A 27,011-nucleotide genomic window follows, 5' to 3' on the forward strand; every position below is an offset into this window, starting at 1 on the left:
CCCCCCACACCTTGGAGGTGATTTGCGTGAACCACGCGGAAATATTCAGGGACTCAGCTATTCCAGTCATTGCTCTGGCCCTGAGAGCAAGGCTGCAATGCAGAGAAATGAGAAAAGTCTCTAAATTTAGGGCAAAATTCTCTCAGTGATGTCAGTAGGCATCTGCATGTGTGGGGAGGAGGAGAGCCGAGAATAAGCATTCTTTGTTGGGAGACAGCTAAGAATTTTGCCCTCATCTGTGGCTCCTTGTCAGCTCTAGTTACAAGGCGTGTGTGTGGCCTGGATGAGGCTGGAGGACCTTGGGGGCCAGGGCTGTTCTTGAATCCCTAGAGGCTTTGAGCCTCTCCTATGACAGGTGCAACTTTATTTCATAATCTCAGGCTTTTGTGCTGCAAGGGACAAGATCCTAGATTGAAACTGAGGGGAGGCCTTGGAGGCCATGCCATCGAACATTTACAATCAGGTTAAATGAGGTCATGGGGATAGTAAAGGCTTATCTAGTTTTTGAATCCAGCTCTTCTGACCTCTAATCCTTTGCACAAAATAAATTCCTGGTTGCTATAGAATTTTCTGGCATGCTAAAAGTGCATTTGTAAAAAATTCTATTGAAAATGATTTCTTGGTGCATTCCTTCCCAATACAGCACAGCATAGGATATGCTTCCTTGGCCTGTCCCTAAACCCATCTCTGCTTTTAGAGTCAGGGAGGAAGACAATAAATATTATAAGGGCCAGCTACTGTGTTAAGTGCTACAGATGCTAAGAAAGGGAAAGGAAAAAAGGAGGAGAATGACAAAGAGGAAGAGAAGGAGGAGGAGGAGGAGGAAGAGAAGAAAAAGGAGGAGGGTAAGAAGGAGAAGGAAGAGGAAATGGGAGAAGGGGGGAAGGAGGAGGAGGAAGAAGAGAGGAGAAGGAGGAGAAGAGCCCCCTCTGGAGTTTTCATGGAAATATAATGGGAAAGAAAGTAAATAATATATGCACATACAAGCTAAATACAGAATAAATGGAACAGTAATATTTGGGGGATTAGTAATTAATATAATTAGTGGAGGGGGAGGACAAAGAAAGATTTTCCTAGAGAAAGTAAGATTTGCACTTAAATCTGTATGCCTCACTTTCCTCATTTGTAAAATGATGTAGAGAAGGAAATGGCAAATCCCTTCAGTATTTTTGTCAAGAAGAAATGAAGATGAACCCATCTTGACCCATGAGGTATGAACCCATAACTCAATAATAACAAAAATGAATTGTTATAAATAAGGGAAAAACAGAATGATGCCTTTTCTTCTTGAAAGTATCCTTGTAAGATGAATAAAGTACTATCTGTGATAGAAAAAAATATATAAGTTTGAGTTAAAAAAAAAAAAGAGAAGGTAGAATTTGAGCTGAGTGGTGAAGGAAGTCAGGGAAGTCAGGAAGTGAGCCTATTAGACATGGAGTACAGACAATGAAAAAGCCCAGATCTCAGAGATAATGTGTGAGCATGGATGGTGTAGTTGGATTGTTGAATGCAAGGAGGGGAATAAAATGTAAAGAGACTAGAATAGTAGAAGGGGGCTGGGTGGTAAAAGGATTTAAATGCCAAATAGAGGATTTTATATTTGATCCTGAAGGTAATAGAGAGCAACTGCAGTTTTAAAGAGTAGTGAATGACAATCTTTCGTTCTTTCATTTGATCAACATTTATTAAGCACCTACTACATACCAGCCAGGTACTGTTCTAAGAGACCGGGATATACAAAGAGGCAAAAAGCCAACCTCTGCCCTAAAGTACTGAAGGAAAATCACTTTGGTGACTAAGTGGAGGATGGATTGGAGCAAAGAGAGACGTGAGGTAGAGACCCATCAGAAAGCTATTGCAATGGTCCAGGAGAGAGGGTTTAAAAGTCATTCCAGGGGGGTGACTGTGTGAGTAGAGAGAAGGCGATGTATATTAGAGATATTGGAAAGACAGAAATGACAAACTTTGGCAACAAGGTAGATTATGGTGTGATGGAAATTGGGGAGGCAAGTCCCAAGCCTGGGTGACTGGGAGGATGGGGGCATCCATGACAGTAACAGGGAAATCTGGAAGAGCCGAAGGTGCCTACTGGAGTCCAGTTTGAGCTGTCCAGAGCACAACCAAAGATGCAGGACTGGAACATGGGAGAGATGTTAGGGCTGCATATATAGGTCTGGGGATCTGAAGAGAGATGACCAAAGAACCAATGGGAAAGTTGAATGAGACAGTCTAGAGGGAGAAGGGAAGAGGACCCAGAGTTTGGAGGAGTTATATCTATTTAGATAGTAGATCTGGCCTAAATGAAGATTAAGCAAAGGAGACTCAGACAATGCTGTCAGGAGAAGGGGAAGAAGAACCTAGATAACAAAGAGAAACTTGGAGGAATTCATCATCTGTGGAGTCACAGGCTGCAGAGAGAGCTCAAAGAAGGACTGAGAAGATGCCCTTGGATCCCTAGAACTTGGGGGGTGAGTTTTCCACCGGGGGGTGGCTAGGTCTTGGAACAGTTTCAGGTTCCCAGTAAGTCCTCAGTGTACTCAAAAGCCATTTTAGCTCCTGCATCCACATCAGAGAGGCACAGCAAGTGACAAGTTTCTGCTCCCACACACAACGGGACATTTTTCTTCTGAAAATGTAAAACGAGAGCCCTGACATAGCCTTACAGTATGATTCCACTGCAGTGAGGTTTCATCTCTTCAGAATGGGAAGAGAAATAAACTTGGAAACTGGCCCAAAGAGACAGATTTAAAAGGCTAGGAGCCAGTAGCACCTACTGACAAGGACATCATTTTAAAAAAAAAGTTAGCTGAGCCTGCCTTTCAATGTTGCCACCTGTGGATGTGCCAGAGAATCTCAGTCAACATTCAGAAATTCTGAGTCGACAGCTAATTCTTATATTGATGAGCTGTGTGACTTTGGCTAGTTATTGTTCCTTTGGGTTTCAGTTTCCTCGTCTACAAAATGGACATAATGATATTTGTACTGTCTAGTTCACAGGTTTATGGTGGGGAAAGAAGTTTGTAAAACTGATGGTGACTTGAAGGGATGAGTTGCTGTTTCTAAAGCCAGGTCTACAATTTCAAGGATCAGAGACAGCCCTTGTACTTAACCCATTTAAGCTGAGGGATACTGTATATCAATCAGGACAGTGATAAACACACCAGAGTAAATAAAGGGACACTTCTGCCAATATATATAAAATAACCCAGATGATAAACCCAGGAAAGTGACCTTGCCCTCAACTGCAGGCTGATTCTGGGTAGGGTCAGTCTGGGTCAAGGCTTCTATCCTCAACTGCAGATGACCTGACCCAGGCTCAGCAGAACCCAAGTCCCCTTAGTTACGCCAATCGTGAGAGACCAAGTGAAGAGAAACACTGAGGGCCACACTGGTGCTCAAGGCTTGTGCTCAGAACTCTGTCATTTAAAGTTGTTCTATCTATGTGTTTTCCCTCTTCTTCCTTGCTCTTGAGCAGGGATTCTTAACCATTTGTTATTGTTGGGAAGCCCTTTGGCAATATGATGAAGTCAATGGATCCCTTTCCAGAATAATGTTTTTAGGTGCATGAAATAAAGTACCTAAGATTATTAAGGAAACCAATTAGGTTGAAATACAGTCATCGAAATATTTAAAAGACAAGTTTGCAGGCTATGTCCTGCTCCAGTGCTCATCACAGAGTAGGGGCTTAATAAATGTTTATTAGTGGATTGATTGCTAAGAAAGGTGTTCCTTGCACTAGGTTGCATTAATGGTATGATGTACGAGGTAGTCCTGGACAGGCTTCAGGGAACATAAAAATGAATAAAATATGGTCCCTGCCTTTAAGAAGTTTATGGTCTACAACAGGGGAGATGAGGCTCATACACACATGGGTGCTGGATTTAGAATTGGAAGGTCTCAATACAGTCTTGGTGCTGCCATTTATTAGCAGTATGGCAACTGGCAAATTACTTAATCTGATTTTTTATAAATGTAAATGGAGTAATGATATCCATATTGCCTTCCTTACAGTACTGAACTGAAAACCAAATGTGATTATTTATATAAAGTGTTTCATAAACTATAACTGTTATTATTCAGTTGTGTATTACTTTTCAAGGTCTCCTGGACTTGTCCATGGGATTTTCTTGGCAAAGATACTAAAGTAGTTTGCTATTTTCTTCTCTAGGTCATTCTACAGAGAAGAAAACTAAGGCAAACAGGATTAAATGACTTTCCCAGGGACTTTCCCAATAGGTAGTAAATGTGTGGGGATGAATTTGAATTCAGATCTTCCCTACTCCAGGTCTCTCCATTGCAACTCCAGGTCTATTTATGCACTGGTGTATATGCACTATAGTTGTCCCATGAAGCACTATACCGAGATATTATCATCATTATCATTATTATTATTACAGATTATTTATACTCAGAAAAGAAGTCCAAAGAAAAGATTTGGAGAAAGAGCCTTAAGAGATTTGAGAAGTGACCACAGCCAGTGGGGAGTTGGATAAAACTATGAAGATTGGTTTAGCTGAATCCTTGCACCCCGTAAGAGCTTAATAAATATTTGTGGGAGCCATTCTCCAACTGATAAAGGATCAAAGGATATAAACAAACAATTTTCAGATGAAGAAATTAAATCCATTTCTAGTCATATGAAAAAATATTCTAAATCACTATTGATTTAGGAAATGTAAATTAAGACAACCCTGAGATATCACTTCATACCTCTCAGATTGACTAAGATGACAGGAAAAGATAATGATAAATGTTGGAGAGGATGTGGGAAAACTGGGACATTAATACATTGTTATTGGAGTTGTGAACTGGTCCAGCTGTTCTGGAGAGCAATTTGGAACTATGCTTAAAAGGCTTTCAAACTGTATGCACCATTTGATCCTGTACCCCAAAAAGATCTTAAAGGAGGGAAAGGGACCCATATGTGCAAAAATGTGTGTAGTAACCCTTTTTGTAGTGGTAAGGAACAGGAAGCTGAGTGAATGTCCATCAGATGAGAATGGCTGAACAAATTATGGTATATGAATGTAATGGAATATTATTGTTTTATAAGAAACAATTAGCACGATGATTTCAGAGAGGCCTGGAGAGACTTATAGGAACTGATGCTAAGTGAAGTGAGTAGAACCAAGAGAACATTGTACACAACAACAAGATTATGTGATGATTAATTGTGATGGCCTTGGCTCTTTTCAACAATGAGGTGATTCAGGCTAATTCCAATAGACTTGTGATAGAAAGAGCTATCTGCATCCAGAAAGAGAATTATGGAGACTGAATGTGGATCACAAGTATTTACAATTTTATTGTTGTTATTGTTATAAGGTTTGTTTGCTTGTTGTTTCTTCCTTATTTTTTTCCCTTTTGATCTGATTTTTTTTTTTGTGCAGAATAATAAAAGTGGAAAGAGGTTTAGAAGAATAGCACATGTTTAACCTATATTAGATTACTTGCTGTCTAGGGGAGGGGGAGAAGGAGGGAGAAAAATTTGGAATACAAGATTTTGCAAGAGTGAAATGTTGAAAAATATTTTTGCATGTATTTTGAAAAATAAAAAGCTATTATAAAACAAAAAATTTTTAAAGTAAAAAATAAACATTTGTTGGGCTGAACACTGAAGTAATCACAATGATGAAAAAGTAATTGTCTCAGAATTAATGTGCCATGAGAATTTGTTGTTCCTATAAAGCCTCAGATTGCTGAATTCACAGATCTGATGGCAATGTTCATCTTTCTGATGTATGCACCACAATAAACCCCTATGTGTAAAGGTAACCTTTGCTGAGGTAGCTGTAACTTTCTGTTCTGATGCCACGAGACACTCCCCAGAGCCCTCAGCCCTGCATCTAAGCTGTAACATCACTTCCCAATGCAGCATGCTCTCTCTCCAAGTGTCCCCCGGGAACTTTGAGGCAGGATGGTGACCTTAATTGACCTTGAATTTAGGCTGGGGGTCTTTAAGCTGTGCTCCTGGCAAGCCCTGGCACTGAGGCTCAGTGCACCTCACCCAGTTAGATAGCTTTATGAGGTGTATCATTGAGAAGCTTCATAACAACCTCAAACAAAACAGCATCTTTTCCCCAAATGTGTGGCTTGGAGATGATTTGGAATCCTCACAGGCTGTGCTAGCCCTGCCAAACTGGAAAGGTTTGAGGTGTGGACTCAGTGACGGAGGACTAGCTTAGTTAAGTGTGGAGGAACTCGCCATCAGAAACTCGTAGTTTATTAAGGTGGAAGGGCTAAGATCTATACTGATGGAAAGAGCAGCTATGCGAATGAAATCATGGATCCTTAAAGAACCAAAGTAGAATAGTATCTAAGATGGATTATAAATCATGTAAGGAGCTAAACCATATATCAAGTGTGACACAAAGTAAATGTGCTATGTTGTAAAGGTTGAAGAATACACATTATTCATCTCCAGTGTATTTGGCCAGACTTTGTATTGATTCCAGATTGTATCAATCCATCTACCTTCAGTAGAATCCTGCCTGGAGTGGGCAAAGGATTAGCCTAACTCAGTCAGAGTCTATTCTTCCAGGGACAGGGGAGCGGGTGCAACACAGAGCTGGGTGCCAGGTCTTGAAAAAAAGCACATCACTGGGGAAAGGGATCATGTTCCAATTAGGGACGTAACCGAGCAGACAGAAAGTGGCGCAGCTTCCTGGGGTGACCAAACCCAAAGGCTAGGCAGGAGATGGAAGGAGGGTTTTGAAACAGATTAGTCAAAGACAGCAGCACACTATGAAGTAGAATGGAAGGTGTGCCAGCAGGAGGCCAACTTATCTCATATACTATCTCCACTCAAGATAGCATCTTTTCATGCCTAGAATGCTGACTTTCCTCCCATCCTTGCTTTCCTTCACTGGTATTGATGTGGGTACAAAGTAAGAATAAAGAGTGGGCTCTGCTGCTAATAGTTGGGGGGCAGAATAACAAATTGGGGGTCTTCAGTTTGCAAAATTCCCTTTTCCACAGGCTCTCCTATCACCCACCATTGCCCATCCTCTGGCTACAGAAACAACGATTTGAAAGGCTTTCTCTATTCCACAAGACACCCATAGACAGAGTTGCAATTAATTACATATATTTCATACCCATTTCCTAAGACTTTAAGGTTCAAAGAGGCAAGCATTCTGCCTTTTCTAAACCTTGGAAAGTTGGTGGCTCACTAGTACCTAGCAGAGTGCTCTGTAAACGATAGTCAGAGGTGTTTGTTCAGTTAAATATGTGAAAAAACGTGTGTCCTTTTCAAAGTTACCACTAATGGTGGCGCCTTTGCTCCAGGTCATTGCCTTCAGTGGTAGCAGGAGCACTGGCATTGGGGACCTTGAATCACCTGGAAATGTAATTAGTTAGCCTACTTAAAGTGGCCTGAAGATGATTTTAGGGAGGCCTGGAGAGCCTTACATGAACTGATACTGAGTGAAATGAGCAGGACCAGGAGATCATTATACCCGGCAACAGCAAGATTATAGGACGATTAATTCTGATGAAAGTGGCTCTTTTCAATAATGAGATGACTGATACCAGTTCCAATGGTCTTATGATGAAGAGAGCCATTTACCCCCAGAGAGAGGGCTGTGAGAAGTGAGTGTGGGCCACAGCATAGCATTTTCCTCTTTCTGTTGTTTGCTTGCATTTTGTTTTCTTTCTCATTTTTTTCTTGTGCAGCATATTAATTGTGGAAATAAGTATGCATATATTGGATTTAACATATTTTTTAACATGTTTAACATACATTGGATTACTTGCCATCTACAAGAGGGAGTGGGGGAGGGGGTTTAATTTGGAGCACAAGGTTTCGCAAGATCAGTGTTGAAAAATTATTCATGCATATGCTTTGAAAATAAAAAGCTTTAATAAAAAAATAAAGTAACCTGAAGCTATGACAAACTGCTGATGTCATCTAAACTAGCCACTATTATTCTGCTGCTGAGGGGACACTGGACCTGAGACAGAAAGACAAGAGTGGCCACAGATCACCTTGCAGCAAGTGAGCCTTTGGGACCATAGCCAAATGGGTATCCTTATTTTTTTCCCCTTCAGCATCAGTTCCCTGCGATGACTGCATGTGTCTTTTCTGGAATATACTTCCTGCTCCCCTCTACTTAGAGCTTTGCATACCCCCCCATCCTATGCAAATTCTTTCTCAAGTTGTTAATCTGTTTTCATATTGCCTCCTTGTGGTAGAAAACAACTCCCTTGAGGACAGAGACCATTTGTTGTTGTTTATTTTTTTTCTTTTTTTTTTTTGCATCTCCAGTCTTGCATAAAGTAAGTCTTTAATGAAAGCTTGTTGGGTTGGTTTGGAAGATACCCAATAGTGCTCCTCTGGGCAGGTCTTGTCCATCTGGAGCCACAGAAGTAAATCACGTGGAGATTCGGGCAAACCAGGGAGCAAAGGGAGAAGGGCCAATGATGGGATGAGCGCCTGCAAACCCAGCTACTAGCTTCTTGTCGAGCTTCTTACCAAGACCATTTAATGACTTTTCCTCACTTTAGAGACTCTGATATTCAGAGCTTTGGGCACATCCTTCTGAATATCCTTAATGGTCTCAAATCTTCATTCTTTAGAGGCGACTCTGATTTTTGGATGTAGTCAAGAGTTATTCAGAGCCAAATCCTATAAAGAGAGTAGTGATTAACCTGCCAGATAACGGCATAACTACAAGACAGCAAATGAGCTGGGGATCTTGAGAAATGGGAGCAGTGTTTCTTCTAATTGAATTCTGAGAGCAATTCCTAGAGTGTGAATGTGGAGGTGAACAATGGCAAAATCGCTGGAATGTGCCTACCTTCCACAGGGACCACCGCTCTGAAAAATAACACTAATTTGTCCAGACTAGATCTGGTGTGTTGGCTGTGCACCTTGAGGACATCCATTTACAGGCCGGATCTGCAATAGCTATGACAGACCCATCTATCAAGGCTCAGTTCTGTTTCCTTGGTGAAGCATTTCCTGACTAACTTAAACCACAAGCATAGCTCACGTTTCTAAATTCCGAATGTACTTTTCCTAATTATGTAACTTTGTACCTTGTAATACACTGTCTTCTTCTGTAATTGCTTAATGTGCATTTTCTCTATAACTGGTCTATGAGCTGCGTAAGGGTAAGGGCCACATCTCAGTTTTCTTAGGATCTATACAGATGAAACCACAAGACATTAGCTCCCTCACCAAGAAACACAGGAAGGCGCCCACCTTGGGCAGGGAAGTGCAGTGGGAAGAGTAGTGGATTAGAAGTCAGAAGGCCCAGAGTTCTAATCTCAGCTCTGCCTCTGACTTTGTGACATCATTCTAACTTGTTTTCCTTCCCATGTTCCAAATTTCCTCCCAGTAAAATGCTGGGTTGAACAGAATGGTCTTCAGCATATACTTCATCCCTAACTTTGTAGATGGTCAAAAAAATCCTTAATGACTCCCAGAACACGCCAAATGCATTGCTGCCACTGTCTCTTTTCCCCTCGACTAAGTCCAGTAAACACTAAAAACTTTTCTTGTGTGTCCCTTAAGCACAGAAGTTGGGGCCATATGGCACAACAGAAAACCCCTGGGTCTGGAACCAAAGGACTTGAGTTTGGATTCTGATTCAGCCTTAACTTCCCGGGTCTCAGTTTTCTCATCTGTAGAACAACAGATGACAAATGACTTCTAAGTTTCCTTTCAGACCTAAATCACAGGGACGCAGCTCTTATTTCAGTATAATCGAAGAAAGAGCTCTTTAACAATCAGAAGTGGTCAGCAAGGGAAGGAGCTGCCTTAGGAAGCGGGCAGTGTCCTAAGGGGATCACTTCTTGTCAGGGAGGTTGGAGGTGTTGGCCCAGGTGAGGAATTGAAGAAGTGACAGAATCACAGGACACAGATTTAGAGGAGATTGTAGAGCTCATCCAGTCCTGATGCTTGAAGTTCCCAGATGAGAAAGCAGCTGATCAAAGTGGGCAATACTCAAGGATTTTCAGTGTTGTTAGGCCAGTCGATCCATTCACCTGTGCAGATTGCACCTTAGTGGGAGGTCTTTTAAGAGTTACTGTGGCTAAAAAAATTAATCAACCTGTGACCAACGTGCTCATGAACCATTCCAAGTGTTCATCACACACCTTGTAAACGGTCTAGCACTGGATTCCTATTCAAAGCCTTTTTCATTTGGTAAGTCTGATCAGAGGTTACACAATGGCTGGAGCACTGGGTCTGGAGTCAGGAAAACCTGAGTTTAAGTCTGGCTTCAGACAGTTGACTTGCTGCCTCAGTTTCCTTACCAGTAAAACCCCTCTCCCAGGGCTTCTGTGAGCCTCCAATGAGACAATATTTATAAAGAACTTAGCATGGTGTCTGGTGCAGAGTAGGTACTTAATAAATGCTTGTCCCCTTCTTTTTCCTCCCTTCTTATGAATTATTTATTCCAGGCATTATGTGAAAAAGTGACCAGTCTTCCTTATAAGATGATGTCAGTATCAGTCGTATCTCACAGTTACAAAGCCAAGATGTAGACAAGCTTGGGGAGGGGGTAAACATCTGAACGCCTACAGAGCTATTAGGCACGGGAGGTCTTGGAAGTGTGTTGTTAATTACAAAATCAGGGAATTATATGACTTGAGAGTTGAAGCTCAGAGATCTGGCCCACCCCCTTCATTTTACACATTATTTATTGAATAAACACTTATTAAAATCTGATTTATGTCTGTGTGATGTAATGTGACTTTGGGAAACTGTGTCCCAGATTAGGAAGATTACAGTTCAGAGTAGGACTGTGACTTGCCAAAAATTATCTACCAGCACTACAACTCAAGTTTTCCAGGTACCAGATCAGACATTTTCTATTACATCACATACTTTCCCTTTTTTCTTATATATGTTATATCTCCTTAGCTGGAGAAAGATCTCTCCTTCAGCATAGCACAGTCTTATACACTGCAGAGGTAAGTCAGTACAGTAGTAAGTCGTGTTGGTATTGTGTCTTATGGTCACTGAACATTTTCCTTATGACCTGATAATATAGGAAGTTTAAGAAATGTCATCCATATTTTATAGATGAGGAAACCAAGATAAAGATGAAGTGATTTACTCAAGATCACCCAATGGTAAAATGTAGAATCTAGAATTCTTGTCTCTTGCTTCAAATCCCGTGATCGTTCCGCTACTGGAATTCCATGGAGTCAAAAGACCTGGCTTTTGAGTCTTGCCTCCATGACTAAGAGCTATGTGACTTTAGGCAAGTAAGTCATTTCTGGGTCTCAGCTTTCTCATTTGTAAAATGGGAAACATCACAGGGGTGTTATGAGAATCAAGATTACCTGGGTAAAGTGCTATATATCATTCAACAAACACATAGGAAAAGTTAAACAGCACAGGATCCCTGTCTACGGTGGAGTTTATTGTTTAGGAGCCCAACACTATCCATTGTAGCATCTTGCTGGCTAAAGTGGTGAAACAGTGGGTAGAACTTGGAATCAGGAAGACTCATCTTCTTGAGTTCAATCCTTACTGACTGTGTGACTGTGATCAAGTTACTTAGCCCTCTTTGCCTCAATTTCCTCATCTATAAACTGAGCTGGTGAAGGAAATAGCCAATCACTCCAGTATTTCTGCCAAGAATACCCCGTGGACAGTATTAGTTTGCTATAGTGCACAGGGCCACAAAGAGTTGAATATGACATTCCATAATGTTTGCTGAGAAAACCCCAAATGGGGTCATGGAGAGTTGGACCCAAATGAAAAAAAATTACTGAAATGACAAGTGCCTTCCAAGGAGTGAGGAAGCTGTTTTAATTCTTCAGTGAATTCTTAAAGGAGACAGGCCAAGGGACTCAGAGACTTGTAATTAGGTAATGGTGTTCTGGTAAATGGTTAACATGGTTCTTGGTCTGGGAGGTGGTAATGTATGCTAGTAAACATACTATTAAATATAATATGCATTGTTAACATTTTCTTCATCACTTTCTTAAGTGTGGCTAAATAATAATAATAATAATAAATTATGTAAGTGCTCACACTAAAAATTTAATAATTGTGAGTTGGTTCTAGCCAGGTCCAACATAGTCCCATACCAAGAGAACCTTCCCATGCTGTTGATACAAACACAAGGAAAAGCACATGAAATTGTGTCTTGTTTTGTCATTTTAGGGAGTGTGGGGTCCCATCCATTGTGGTGTGAGGATGATACAACTTACTTTTATGTTGATGCTACTCACTTCAACAATGGTTCAATCCAGGTTTCCTTTACATAAGAAGCATCATAGATTAAACTCCATTCATCTTTTATCCATGTGGTCAAATTTATGATGTTGAAGAAAAAGTGGAGGAACTGAGGAAAGAATATCGACTTTTCAGTTATTGCATATAAAATGCTTGGCTCAGTCATTTCTATGGTTTGAATTCAAGTTTGCTCATCTACCCATCTGGAGTTTCTTCCTATTGATCTCTTACACTTTTAGAGTCAAGAATCCAAATTCATATCTTTGTGCTAATATTATCTATGTGACCTTGGCAAACCACTGAGGCTTTTTGGACCCGAGTTTCTCTAGCAGTAGTGACATTTTCAATCTCAATATTTTTGTGAAGAAAGCATTCTGTAAGCTTTAAATTTCGATGCAAGTGGGAACAGTTTATCTAAGAATATTGTATTTATTTCAGTTAATCAGGGAATGGATTTTAAAATTGTGAGGTAAAGGAGCACCTCCTCATTTAGAAATATTTCCCCAAATGATGCCTGAAATTCCATCTTAGTAATGCCTTCCTTTGCTTTAAAGTAATTCTTCTCCAGAAATACTGTAAAAATGCAAATTCCCCGAGGATGGGAAAGTAATTTAGCATATGTGCCATGAAGAAAAGAAGTAGGAAAATGATTCACTTTTCCATAATGCCACGAGTCCAAGGCAGAGGTATCAATTGAAAAGACCTACTTTATTATAATGCTACAATGGGCCCCATTCACAAACATGGTTTGGATAACAGTAAACAAAAATACTCTTGAAATGCTTTTTCAGAACTATGGAGAAGGTGGTTGGAGACGTGCTACTTTGAAGCACTGCCTTGTCTGGAGAATCATATATTTAGGAAGATACAAGCACATGAGAAATGGCAACTGAAAGATTTTCAGGATACTAGATACTGCTGTTCTAACGTTATCAGTTGACAAGTGTTATTTCTGCAGAGTTTCAGCAGGGAGTGAGTCCTGACTAAAGACAAAGAAGCAACAAAAGTAACTTCAGTCAGGGAGACTGTCAGGAACTGAAGACATTTCTATCAGCAGCTGCTATCAGAGACTTGGGAAGAACTATGCTATTCCTGCAAAGTCTCCCTTGAATCTTAGCCATGGAGATATGGTAGAGGAGAACCCTAAGTAGAAAATATGATTAGGTTTTTAAGGACCTGGTTAGTATCCTCTTAAATGCAGTGAAAACTGTTCCAACCTTATTTGGATGGCTTGGGAGAAAGGAATTTTGTATCAAAGAGGGATAAAGAAGCCAGGGACTTCATGGACAATCTTGGCTTTGACCCAGAAGTTATGAATGTTTCAGTAAATGTTTACTATGAAGTTATTATGTTTACATTTCAATTTACATAGACATTACTGTGTTTAGCTTATAGCTTGATCCCAAGTATAGACAGATAACCATTACTGACCTCTATTCTTGAAAAAGCTCTACAGTTGGATTTTATTGACCTGAAATTGTTCATGGTTCTAGCTGTGAGTTGATTGTTGATTATCTGCTAGGTAGAATCAACATGACTGTAAAAGTTGTAGTACACAGAGCCCTATGCATTCCAACCATCTTTATATCCATGGAAGATATATTTTTATATCCTGTGACAAGAAGGGACCAAGTTCATTAACACAAAAATATGAGGTTGAGTGCCTGAGACTTCTCTTGGAGACTGTGCCATTGGTATATTGGCCACAAATGACTAACTGGCAGACAGAATAGATGCAGGATGACAATGCATGAAACATGATAAAAATCAAAATTTGAGGTGTAGATAAATGAGATCTAGATTTGGGGTACCTAAATGAAATTAGGGTTTAGTTAGGTCTAGTGGCGGGTTTGGGGTACAGGGAGTCAAATAGAGTTCCCCTGCAACCCCCTTGGATTCAGCGCAAGGATACGGCAGTATATGAGGTCTAGTAGTGGTGCGGAATTCCCAATAAAAGCATTTATTGGCCCAGAGAGCTAGATTGATAAAAGAGGTTTATTATTGAGTTTAGAAGTAAGGGATAGGTGAAGGTAGAGATAAGGAGGGCACTGGACAGAGGGTCCAGTAGACAGAGGGTCCTCACATGGCTGCCATGTTTGGAATCTCTGCAAAGAGGGGTTCCCAGTGTGGCCCTTTTAAGTCAGAGACTTAGCTCGAGGGGCTTTGGGGTGTAGCCCCAAAGTTGGCTCAGATCCGGGTGGGGCTGGGACAGGTCCGGATCTTCTATTGGAATTCAAAGGGACCAGGATTTGTGAGTCAAAGGGTAATTTACATTAACTAGGGGGGGGGGCTTGGGAATCAAAGATTGGAATCTTTCCCGCATCATTAAGAGAGAATTATGAAGTTGAGAAAGTGGCAGAAGTTGGAGCCTTGCCACAAAATACAGAATTGGGCTGTGATCTCACATGGAGTAGGAGATAGTTTTCTTTAGGTAGTTCTGCCCAAAATCTACACCATTTTTGGTCTATGGTTTTCCTGCTAGGGAGTACTTGAGATGTTGAAAGAAAGTTATTAAGGGAAGTTCTTGGAGAATTATTAAAAAACATTCTCAAAGAGACTTAAAATCCAGGGTGCATATAACAAACAGCCTGCTGAACTTATTGGGCTTGAGCAGAAAGCTTGGTGAGGTCGGCATGAGCTTTTCTAATTCTTGTCCAAAATGCTACCAAGAATGATGCTGTAGATTTTCTTCCATAACGTGATGTTTGGGCCACAATTACATCCTTGGAATCTTCAATAAAGAATTAGATAAAGAGACTCACAACTAATATGTCATTTAACTAAAAGGCCATTTAAGAGACACATGCTATTTAGCCATGTTTTAGGGGTCAGAAGAGCAAGGAGAAGAATAAAAAGGGATATGAGGGTCACTGTTAACATTAGCCATAGGGGAAAACAATGCTACAAAATCTGAGGTGTCCTGGAAAAACTCTAGATATTGAACAGGTGGAGAGTCGCTCCATACCAAGAAGTGAAAAGACTAGATAATCTCTTTGTAAAATATCTCCAGAGAATGGCCAGGGGCCTGCAAAGTCAATGCATTGCAATTTTATATCATTTAAAAGGTAGTCAGCCTTCTTAGAGAATAAGAAGAGGATAACCTGAAGTTGTTCTTGAGTTGAAGTGGAAGAATCAGTTAGGCAAAGCAACATTGGTGTCAGATTACGGCCCTTTTAGGAAGGATCTGGGTCAAAATTTGCATGAAAGGAAGCCAAGTTTTGGTGGCTCTTTAGGCACTGAAGAAGCAAGAAAAATTTGCCCTAGTCTGGGGAAGACCTCTGCTTGGAGAAGCCAGATAACCCAGAATCCCCCCCCTTTCCTGCCAATACTACAAATATGGGACCCAGAAAGGAACAACAGAAGCCACTTAGATAGCCTGACCCCTTAGTGGCTAGAGACAGCAACATTCATAAAACCTGAACCATCCATATGTCAAGTTCAGGGGCTAGAGGCTATCAGTCCTGAGAATACAAGCTCAGCTGTGGAATGAGACTGAGAATGTAGTTGTGACAGTGAATCACAACAGAAGTCCCTAACTGATATCTGACTATCAATGAGGCAAGGATACTCTCCAAATAGTATGGACATGTGCCATCTTTAGGGGAGGAAAGTCCCTTGATAAAATAGTGTGTGTAATAAATGTCTGCATTACAAAGCTTACATATAACTAAATATATATAACACATAACTTACATGTAACTCAATACTTACATATAGATAAATGGTTATATATGATCCTGTGGATTTAGTCTACTACATACTGTATCTATTTAGATATTTTATCTACTCAATGCGGTAATTTAATATGTACCACATGTACTTTCAGGTAGCCTAAGTATCTTGATCCTTCATATATACTTCATATATAAACACTGTGTAATTTTATGGATAGAGCAGGTAGATATTACAGTGGATAGAACGGCAGAGCTGGAGTTGGGAAGACTTATCTTCCCAAGTCTTAGAACTTTACTAGAACCTTTACTGGACCTGGGCAAAACATTTAATCCTGATTTCATGAGTTTTTTCATCTATAAAATGAGCTTGAGAAGGAAATGGAAAAATAGTATGGCATCTTTGCCAAGAACACCTTAAATGAGGTCACGAAGAGTCAGACACGACTGACTCAACAACAACAAAAATATAATGTGTATCTACAGACTCAATGTATACCTGGTGTAATTTGCAGGGACTGCAAATTTTATAATCAAGGAAGGATGCAGAAGACATGCATGATGAAGGAGAGGAGCTTCCCCACAATTCCATGGGAATTCCATGGAATTGAGGGAAAGGGCTTATGAAAATAAAGCTTATTTTCAAAGCATACGTATGGATAATTTTTCAACATTGACCCTTGTGTTCCAATTTTTCCCCTTCTTCTCCCCACCTTTGTCCGTAGATGGTAAGTAATCCAATATGTTAAACATGTTTTAAATATATATTAAATCCAATATATGTATACACATTTATACAATAACTTGCTGCACAAGAGAAATCAGATCAAAAAGGAAAAAATGAGAAAGAAAACAAAATGCAAGTAAACAACTACAAAAAGAGTGGAAATGCTATGTTGAGACCCACAGTCAGTTCCCACAGTCCTCTCTCTGGGTGTAAATGGCTCTCTTAATCACAATATCTTTGGAACTGGCCTCGGTCATCTCATTATTGAAAAGGGCTTACTTTTTCATAATGCCACAGGTGCTGATTGGAAAACAGAAATGCACGCTTATAGAGGGAGGGAGGATGGTAATCACAGTCCTTATCTTTGTGGTTCCCAGGGCATTGATTGTTGGGCATATGCCAGAGTAACTGGGCCAAGCAGTGTGGGAGTTGTGACCATCTTGCTGTTTTGTTCAGACACATGGCACATGAAGGACTAGAGCTGATGTGTTTGTAGATACAACATTCAGACTTGACTTTTGCAACTTTTACTCCATTGTTCATGTTGTGAATAATTTATACAGAACCAGGGAATGATCTCTCTGGGGACAGAAAAAGAGGATGGCCCTGTTTTCTTGCTACAGAGGCTTAGATATGAATTCCATTTGTATCCTTTACATGGTTATATGTTCAAATTTTTATTAGCTTTGTTTTTCCTGCAGATATGTTAACACAGATTCTCCTAGGGAAAGAAAGCCAGTAATCAGTAAAATTCAAAAGTTCTCTGATTTATCAAGGTCAGGGCAAAACACAAATCCCCTGAAAAATTTCAGTCACTTTCTTCCGCTTTCAGCTGTCCGTGCAATGATGAAAAGGGGTTTTTGCCAACCTTTCCCTGCTTCCCCCCCATGTTTTCTCCTCTCAATCCTGCAATGTCCCAGTCTCCTGAAGTTAGGAGGCTTTATTTCTCTTCTCATTCAGGGGGCAGTACAGGTGTAACAGCTGTTACTCATCCAAGAAGAGCAAGAGGGATAGGATTAGCCCCACCCACTCTAATTTAAAAGCTCTGGTACATTCAGCTTCCTGTGAGTGACAAATTGTATGAACCTTTTTGGTTATGTTCAGACCATTTTCCTTACTTCAGTTTTCTATTTCTAGCTGGCCCCAGACTCTCTGACCATGCTTTATTCCATCTAGTCATTCAAGAGGTGTGGGCATCTTGCCACCTGCCCCTCTACCAACGTTACCTTTCCTACTAGATTGTCAGGACAATCTACTGCCCTCTGAGACTACTCAGAGGCCCTGACACTGCTTAGGGCAAAGCTCCTGTCCATGGTGTCATTTCCAATCTATCTCTTCTTAGTGGAATATAAGATCCTTGAGGGCATGTACTTTTTCATTTGTATAACCCCAGTACCCAGCACAATGTCTAGACTCTAGTCTAGGGGGTCCTCAAACTATGGCCGCTGGCCAGATGCGGCAACTGAGGACGATTATCCCTCTCACCCAGGGCTATGAAATTTCTTTATTAAAGGCCCACAAAACAAAGGTTTTGTTTTTATTATAGTCCGGCCCTCCAACAGTCTGAGGGACAGTGAACTGGCCCCCTATTTAAAAAGTTTGAGGACCCCTGGAGAGCATAGTAGATTATAAGGGATACTTGTTGATTGATCCCTTGATGTTTATTGCCTGTTTTTTGTTAACTTTTGCTTGGATGGCTGATTATGTCTCTCACTTAATCTGGTAAATTTCTTGTTGTTATGTTCTTCATGTCCCATCCTCTCCCAATGGCATTCTCATTTACTGGTCCTTTTGCCAGCCCCTTTATTTGCTTTTATGTTAACTAACCTCTTGTTATTCTCTCAGGGGGGAGAGAGAAGGGAACCAGGAGGGAGCACCAAACCTCCCATTTAGATCTGGGTTCAAAAACCAGCTTTTCATTTTACTACACTAGTCACTTCATTACTCTGGACTTCAGGTTCCCTCCTAGCTCTAAATCTTATGATTATTTGAGTCTTCCTGTTTCTCTGATGTCATCAGTCACCCTTTCTCTAGCCCTAGTCCCAAGAAAGAACCAAGAGACACAGGACAAGGTTAGACCAGATGACCTCTAAATTCTTCCCCAGCTCGACATCCTGTGATTCTGTCAGGGACACACTTCCTTTGTTCCAATCCCCAAATGGACTGGACACAATAGGAAACACATAAATTCCTACAGTAGGTCACTGGTTTGTGTGGCTGATAGTGGTGCAGAGTAATATTTAAGTCCTTTTTACCTTTAATATGCTGTAACTAACTCCTCAAAACAAGCTGGGAAAATCCCCGTTGTGTTCAGTATTTTCTAAGGTGATAAATCCCAGCTACCACCTCTTCCTTCCATTCTCTTTCTCTCCTCCATATTTAGTAAGGCTTTGCCAAAGATGATCTCAGTACTTCTGTGGGAGGATGGAAAGCACTGAGAATGCCAAGCATCTGCAAGTTTAAACTGAGGGAGAATATTCTAAGATCCTTAGAATCATCTTCAAGACAGTGTGATCCGCCAATTGTTCTGGAGACAGCAGTGGCCTCGACGTGCTGACTCAGCATCCCTATGAGACATAAATTTTTCTTATTGTACACTCTCCTAAAAGTGATTGCTCTGAAAATGTCGCAGTATTTTCAGGACTCCCGCAAGGTCTGATTGCTTTTGAGGTTGCTTCCAAATTCTGCTCTAATAGCTGAGACATGGGAAGAGAGAATGGTTCTGACCATGGGTTCTGAAACATAAAGGGTTATGTTCCCAAAGAATAAAAAGCTTCTAATGAGCAACATAAAGTTGAAGTACTTAAGTAAAAGATCTCCTATAGCCTGACAACTGAGAGAAGTCAGCACAGCCTTAGAAAATAGGTAATCAGCATCACAATGAATAGTATACCCCTTTCTTACATGGAGAGGTAGCATTTACCCAGGGGATTTTAGGAAAAAGGAGAAAGGTTACTATTGAAAGTAGAAGCAACCTTGACCATACCCTTGTTGTCACAGGGCAGAAATGGTTTAGTAGGAGAGGGTAAGCTCTGTGGGTAACCTGAAATCTTCCTTATGCAAATGCTTTGAGTGTTCCATCAGCTAACCTTTGGGAAGGGCATCTGGGTCAAGAAGGAGGGGACAATTAATAGTGGACCTGGCTCTTCTTCCTCTACCCCTTTATGCACTATGGCTGTATTTCCTGCCTGTACCAGAGGAGGGGGTACTTAATTAGGGTGATTCTAACTTAAGTTTAGGCAGTCTAGACTGTACATCAGTGAATCTGAGTTATGACTTTACCCTCAAGAAATGTGTTGGAAAGCCCTAGATGTTACACCCTAGAGCAAGGGACTAAAAATACTCATGGAGAAATCTTTCAGTAAATGACTTGAAAGAAGAATTGTAGGAGATAGGGGAGGTGTTTAGCAAAAGGAGACCAACCTTGTGTCTGTGTGACTGAGGATAAGCTAAATTGGATCAAAATCTTTTCTTAGGAAGAATGGAGAAAAAGAGGGAGGGGGCTTATCTGTTACTCTTTGAAAATGCCTAGAAGCAAAATGGGAATTTTCTCAGCTTGCTTTTAGTAAGCAGTCACTAAATCATAGGATCACAGAAAGTTAGGACTCTTAAAAGTCTCAAGATTATCTAGTAAGTATACTTCTTAGCAGTACAAACTCAGTCTATTTGGGACTGATTTAAGGAGAATGGGGCCTGTTTCTGTGTTCCCAGAAGAATGGACTGGGAGTGTTCCTTTGTGTCTCTGTTTAGTGATAAAGAACTGGAATATGAGACTCAGACTAGGCTGAAAATATGGCTCAGTTTCCATACCAAGAGAAGAAGACAGCATCATTCACCAATGCTATAATTGTACAGATGAGAGAGGTAGAGAGGTGGGCTAATTGGGAAATCAACCAGCAGGTTCATGCTAGATCTACGATTAGAGACTCTAAGCTTTCTAATTCTTAATCTAGTATTCTCTCTCCTTTACTTCCCTGCCATCCCTTCAATGTTTTAAAGAAGTCTCGAGAGCATGAACCATCTGGAGTATATGCCCTCTTTCTGATCATAAAAATAGCTCATTTTCACAACCCTCTTTACTCTCTGAGAACAAATGACAAATGTGTAATTTCATAGTCAGGGAACAGTGTCAAAAATATATGAAGTTATGAAATGAAGAATCAGTTATTTACTCCTCAAAATGCCTGAGACTTGTTTGCCTTGTGAATACTGCTGTAGATCACTTAAGATTGGAATACATGATTACAGCTGAGTTTCTTGGGTGAGCCCTGTCGGCAATGGATATTCTTTAATACTCTAATAGAAAGGTAGTATGATTCAGGAAAGGTTGCTGACTGCCAGCTAGTGGCCCCAGTTCTATAATGGCTTCTCTACCCTCCAAGTGCTGATATGTTGCTGCCTGCTCTCATCCACCAAGGATTTGTCTCCTTACTCTGGGTGAGCTCCAACTTTCATTCTTCTGAGGCAAAAGCATTCCATCATTTTGTAGCTAGACAGCAACACTGGAAGGATGCTGATGCTAAAAAGCTGGATCTTAGTTTCAGGGATGTGGAGTCACTAAAAAAAGCATTGTATAGTTTCTCAAAACAAAATCCAGTCTGTTTTCTTCTTATAGAATTCTTCCAAGAGCCCCTTTTGAGTTGGAGACCAGTTCAAATTCCCGCTTTGAGTTTTCATGTGGAGGCGGTTTGCCCTTAGTGTCCTCAGTGTTTGCAATCTGTTCTTCCCTATTTCCATAGTAGCTCTCTATGGTCAGAATTCTTTTTGCTTTTTTGCTCTGTTTTAAAGGTTGAGGTCTGCTACTAGGACACAGGGGAGATTGTCTTCCTACAGGGGCTTCATGTTGCAATGTTGCTAGTGCTGCTGCAGGCTTCTCCACTGTGTTGGGTGGGCCTGGCCAAGTTCCATCTATTATGCTGGGATTCACAGCTCACTATTTGCTTTCTACAGTTGTGTTGGAGATCTCACAGCTAATCTGCTGATCCACTGGCCTTCTGAACCAGGATACAAATAGCCAACATTACTGTATTTTGGCTAAGAGCCTCCCAGTAGATTCCATCAGTGTACAGAGGCCCACCCCTGGTGCTCCCTGTGCTGCACCTGCACTGGACCATGTCCCCCTGACCAAACTGAGACAGACCTTTCCTGAAGTTCTTCCAATATATCTTCTGCTGGAAATTTGTTATACTCCAAATATTTGTGAGTTCTTCATTCCAAAATCTGTTCAGAGGCTTGATCTAGTATTGATTATGAGGGAAGCCAGGAAGAGCTCAGGCAAAGTCCTGTCTCCTCTCTACCATTTTGGCTCTGCTCTGGTTTCTTCTTACACAATGTCAGAATTAATTCGTTGTACATTCATAGTGCCTAATCCACCCATAAAATATATACACACACATAGAGACAGTTGTATATATATGTGTACATATATGTATACACACACACACACACACACACACACATATATATATATATATATATATATATATATATAGAGAGAGAGAGAGAGAGCATTATAAAAGTCTTAGTGCACTTCTAAGTTTTCATATCTTAAAAGTATAGTAAGACCTTTGGGACCCTCATATATATTACACACATTTAAATACAACACACATGTATACAAACATATATATACATATATATGTACACACACAATATACATATTCATAACGTATATAGGTTAGGTATGGTTCATATTAAGTTATCTTTTAAGTTACTTAAGCTTAAAATTGCACTATGACTTTTGGAACATACATGTCACCCCTAATGAGGGTGGTGACATATGTCATCCTGGGCAAGTCACTTTACTTTCTTAGTTTGCTTATCTGTAAAATTAGGGGGCTGGATGGCCTCTGAGGTCCTTTCTAGCTCTATGAGATCTATGAAACGATGCAGAACTTTTCAGTTACAAAACCCTTTGCATACATTATCTCATTTTATCATAATAATGAGAACTCACATTTACGCCACCCTTGACAGCTTAAAAGTACCTTACATCTATTATCCCTTTTCATGCTCATCACAACCCTGGGTGGTAGGGAGAGAAATGGGATTATCCCTGTTCTACAGATGAAGTAGTTCATGTTTAGGAACATTATAATAGTAACTAGCCCAAGTTTATGCACCAAGGAAGAGGCAAAGCTGGAGCTCAAATCTCATCTGCTGACTGCAGGGCTAGGGATCATGAGCACCCCCACCATCATCTCCCCAACCCCAATGCGGACTGGCTTTGGGAATGTTTTGTAATGGGATTTGAGCTATCACATTTAGACCCTGTTCTTGGAAGCCAAAGTACATTTTCCATTATGCTGGGCATTTTTAGCTATAACTGCTTTGTTAGAAAAGTTCCAACTACACTGGTCAAGGAGTAAGGCTCTGCCCAGGACATCAGAGATCACAGGATAGGCTAGACTTACCAATATTTTAAGGGGACTCTTTTGCCCTGTTCTGGCTGTTGTCTAGGAACCATTGGGGAAACTGGGCTCCTGGCAGCTCTGATGTCATAGTTAGAGGAGGGGCAATAGGGAATAAAGTACCATGATAAAAGCATTAAGTGTTCACTCTGAACAAGACACAGGGCACTCCTTGTGTTGTAGAACATGAGTTTAGATCCTACCTCTGACACTTAATAGTGGTGTGATCCTGTGAAAGTCATTGAACATTTATGTGCTTCAAACAATTCCCAAGGCATGATTTTATTTACTAAGTCAGAACTTACTAGAAGCTGTACATAAGGAATGAGAGCTCTGCTGGTGGAGGAAATTCCCCACTGGGAATTTCCTACCCAGATAAGGTCACAGTTGCTTCATGTATGTAAAGGACACTACAAAGACATTTGACTGGAAAATGGTCCAAAAGTGTTGGATTAGTCACATGACCTCAATTAACTCCTGGCTCGCACCTTGATGGATATGTCACACAACCTGAGTCTCAGTTTCTTCAGGTACACAATGAAGAATGACCTCAATGGTCTCCTTCAGATCTGAGTTGATGATCTATGAAAGTATATTGGGCAAGCAAGATGTGTCAGATTAACAGTGATTTCACAAATATCTCCAGTTTTCTTTTCACTCCATACTCACTCTTTCAGCTTGACATGGCTTATTTTTGCTCCTCTTCATGGCCCCTTGCCCTTGCTCTGGCTTTGACTCCTCTCTCTCTCTCTCTCTCTCTCTCTCTCTCTCTCTCTCTCTCTCTCCAGAAGTGATCTCTGCTCAGTGTGTTAATTATGCACTGAACATAAATTTATATGCACTTCCCTGTTAGATCATAAGCTCCCAGAAGGCAGGGAATATTCATACACATATACATATGCACATATATATGTTTTTTTGTTTTGTTGTTGTGTACCCTCTTCTCCTCCCCCCCCCCCCCCCCCCCCCCCCCCCCCCCCCCCCCCAGCATCAGGGCAATGCACTATCATGGTAGGAAGCTAATTAATATTTACTGAAAGGTCATCTCTGAGTGTGTGATGTCACTCTTACTGAAAATTTCTTTTTCAATCAAAACCTGTCATCTGATTCTGGGAAGGTCTGTAGTTAACTCAGTAGCTTAATAAGATTCCTCCCGGAGATCACAGACCTCGGTCTGCTTACTCATCTTGTACAAAATGCCTGGCACAATGATCAGCTTCTGAGGAGAAGCTGACACTGCAGGGAAGCTCCCTCTCCTAGAAGGGCAGAGCAGCCAGTGAGGGACATGTGGGAATGATGTTCCTGGGACAGCTGAAGTAATGGTTGTAATGTCATAGTGAACTAGCCTGGCTCCAGGAAAGGCTGGGCATTGCTCCCCCAGGGCCGGCCAGCTAATTTTCTGCCACTGGCTTGGGCAGCATGGTTGGTAAAGGAGATGGATTCCTGGGCTCCTGATTAGAGATTTGATTCAATTTTGGCTCTGACAGTTACTAGCTGTGTAACCATAAGAAAATTAATGGATTTATCTCAAATGAGATAAATTTGGAAAAGTGTTTAGCATAATATCTAGCACACAGAAGATGCTTAATAGATGATTGTTCCCCTCCCTCTGCTGAGTCTCAGTTTCCTCATCTTTAAAAATGGGGATGACATCTGTAGTGCCTGAGGAAAGACTAATTAATTAATGTATAATTAAAATGGGAGCTATCATTCCTGTTTCTATCACTACTTTGAAGATCTCTGACTTCTTGGTAAGGGCAGGTCTTCCACTGATGTAGATTGCAACACCTCTATGACTTGATAACCATGAGTTTCTGGGGCTGAAAGGAGTGAGCTGAGTGATGTTGGTGCTTGAGTGAGAGATACACAATCTGAATGAAATTGAAACCCTTCCAACTTGGTAAGAACTGGGATTCTGCTCCTAAGATATAGGCTTCTCATGCTCCCCATGAGCAATGGGGAAGCACTTTAGTGGAGGATTATTATTGTTATTAGCACTAATAATAGCAACACATATTATGATCCTTAAAGAGAATTCCAATTTAGTCCAGAAAGTTGAATCGAAAACCTTGACACAAAATGGGCAATACATTTTCAGTCAGAGAATCTGTATTCATATCCTGGCAGGTTAGGTCACTTGTAACAGGTCAAATGAGTTCTCCCTATAAGCCTTAATTTCCTCCTCTATAAAATAAAGAAGTTATATTTTAGATGACTTCTGAAGTCTCTTCCAGCCCTAACATCCTATGACCCAATAAACAGCTCCTTGAGTTCTGAAGCCTTTTTCTCCCCCATCTCTGTTTTATTCAGGTTGAATAAATTTCAGTTCAAGAAAAGAAGGTAGAATGAAAAATGAGTCTCTAATGGAGTCAAATCACTTCAGACACCCTAAAAATAAATTTCTCACTTTAGTATGAGACATTTAGAAAAGCACTGGTTGTCGGCCCATCTGCTAGGCAACAATCCTGAGCACCTACTTTGTGCAGAGAGCTGTCTGAAAGTCTGGGGAATTGCAAAAGAATGGGCCACAATTTACAACCTAAATGAGACAAATACTGATATATTTTAAAATATATAAACACATAATAGCACTGAGAATTCTGGTTCCACCCTTAATAATACACATTTATAAAGCTTTTTTTAAAATAATAACTCTGGTAGGTACCTGAGTGATGTTAAGTATTATGATTCCCATTTTTTAGTTGCGGAAACTGAGGTTCAAAGGAAGAAAATGTCTCCAGCCTGGTTACAATGTGTCAGATCTATTGCCGGTCTCAAAATCCCAGAACATTGAAGATGTCAGCCAGGAAAGAGCAGCTGTGAGTCTGAGGCTATCCATAGGGGCACATAGATGCCCCTTGGTTTCCTAAGCATCATAGACCTGGGGTTTGTGATATGCATCTTGAGAAACTGGTCTCAGCATAGCATGGTAAAAGAAGGGGGGGGGTGACAGAAAGCTGGCATTGTGCTAAAGTATGCCTGAAGGGTCTGAGTGGCTGAGCCAGCAGGGGTGTGGAGCTCGGAAAAGGATGAAAGTGACAGGATGAAGGAAAGCATTCAGTGATTGATACAGGAGAGGCAGGGGAAAGGAGGGAAGGAAGATGATGGTCTGGGTCCTGCCTACCTTTGGTGCCCCAGGCAGTGATCGGCCCAAGGAGCCATGATGAGAGGCAGTGCACAGGTCTGATCTCATCAATTATTGCAGTTAGGTTATTTGATAATTTCTTATTCTTTTTTAGAAAGATGGTGCCTGGGACTGTGGAGTCTGGACAGCTCAGGGGGGCTTGGAGATCAGGATGTGCACATCTGTGGGTGTCAGCATCATGACAAGTTGGAAAGAACCTTAGAGATGATTTAGTCTAAAATCTTTATCTTTATGGATGAAAATATTCACATGGACAATTTTCAACATTCGCCCTTACAAAATCTTGTGTTCTAAATTTTTTCCCTCCCTTCCTCCCATCCTCTTTCCTAGACAGCAAGTAATATGGATAAAAATTCTGAGGATTATATGGCTAAATGATTTGTGGCTAACAAGTAGCAGACACAGTACTTGGACCCAGGTTTTCTCAGTCTTTGCACCCCCAAACTCAGTGCTCTTTCAGCTACACCAAATGTCCCTCTCCTCCAGCTCTCTTTTCCTTTACATTACATACTCTCTAGTTGTATAACTTTGAATCCAGTCTGTCTGTCAGTCATTTCAAATGTAGCAAGCACCTACTATAAGCCAGGCACTGTGTTAAGTACTAGGAATATGGTGTTTGTTCCCCGTTCTCAAAGAGCTCCATGACATCAGGGAGGTGATGCTATGACATGCAAGTGGATTTGAGTGAGTGAGGGCTGTGCAAGTTCACCTGCCTCACTTTCCCACCAGAGACATCTGGGTCCAGTGGTCAAAAGTGGATCAGGATGGCTGGCAAAAGGTAGTCCCTGCCCTCAGAAGTTCACAATCTAAATTTTCTAGTCTACATTTTCAAAAAGAAACTGTTCACTGTTTCTCAATTTCC

The 27,011-nt window shown here is 40.8% G+C and overlaps 1 protein-coding gene across 3 annotated transcripts in view; it reads right to left on the reverse strand.

Annotated features, from left to right (window-relative positions):
• CFAP99 (cilia and flagella associated protein 99) overlaps positions 1–27,011 on the reverse strand; it is a 177,524-nt gene that overhangs the window by 72,098 nt on the left and 78,415 nt on the right. For all 3 annotated transcript variants that reach the window (XM_031942842.1, XM_031942841.1, XM_031942844.1), the window contains exon 5: positions 12,193–12,305. In XM_031942842.1, the coding sequence (XP_031798702.1) occupies positions 12,193–12,305 (113 nt within the window). The remainder of the gene's footprint in view (positions 1–12,192; positions 12,306–27,011) is intronic.

The sequence above is a fragment of the Sarcophilus harrisii genome, chromosome 6 (genome assembly GCF_902635505.1).
Source record: "Sarcophilus harrisii chromosome 6, mSarHar1.11, whole genome shotgun sequence".
NCBI lineage: Eukaryota > Metazoa > Chordata > Mammalia > Dasyuromorphia > Dasyuridae > Sarcophilus > Sarcophilus harrisii.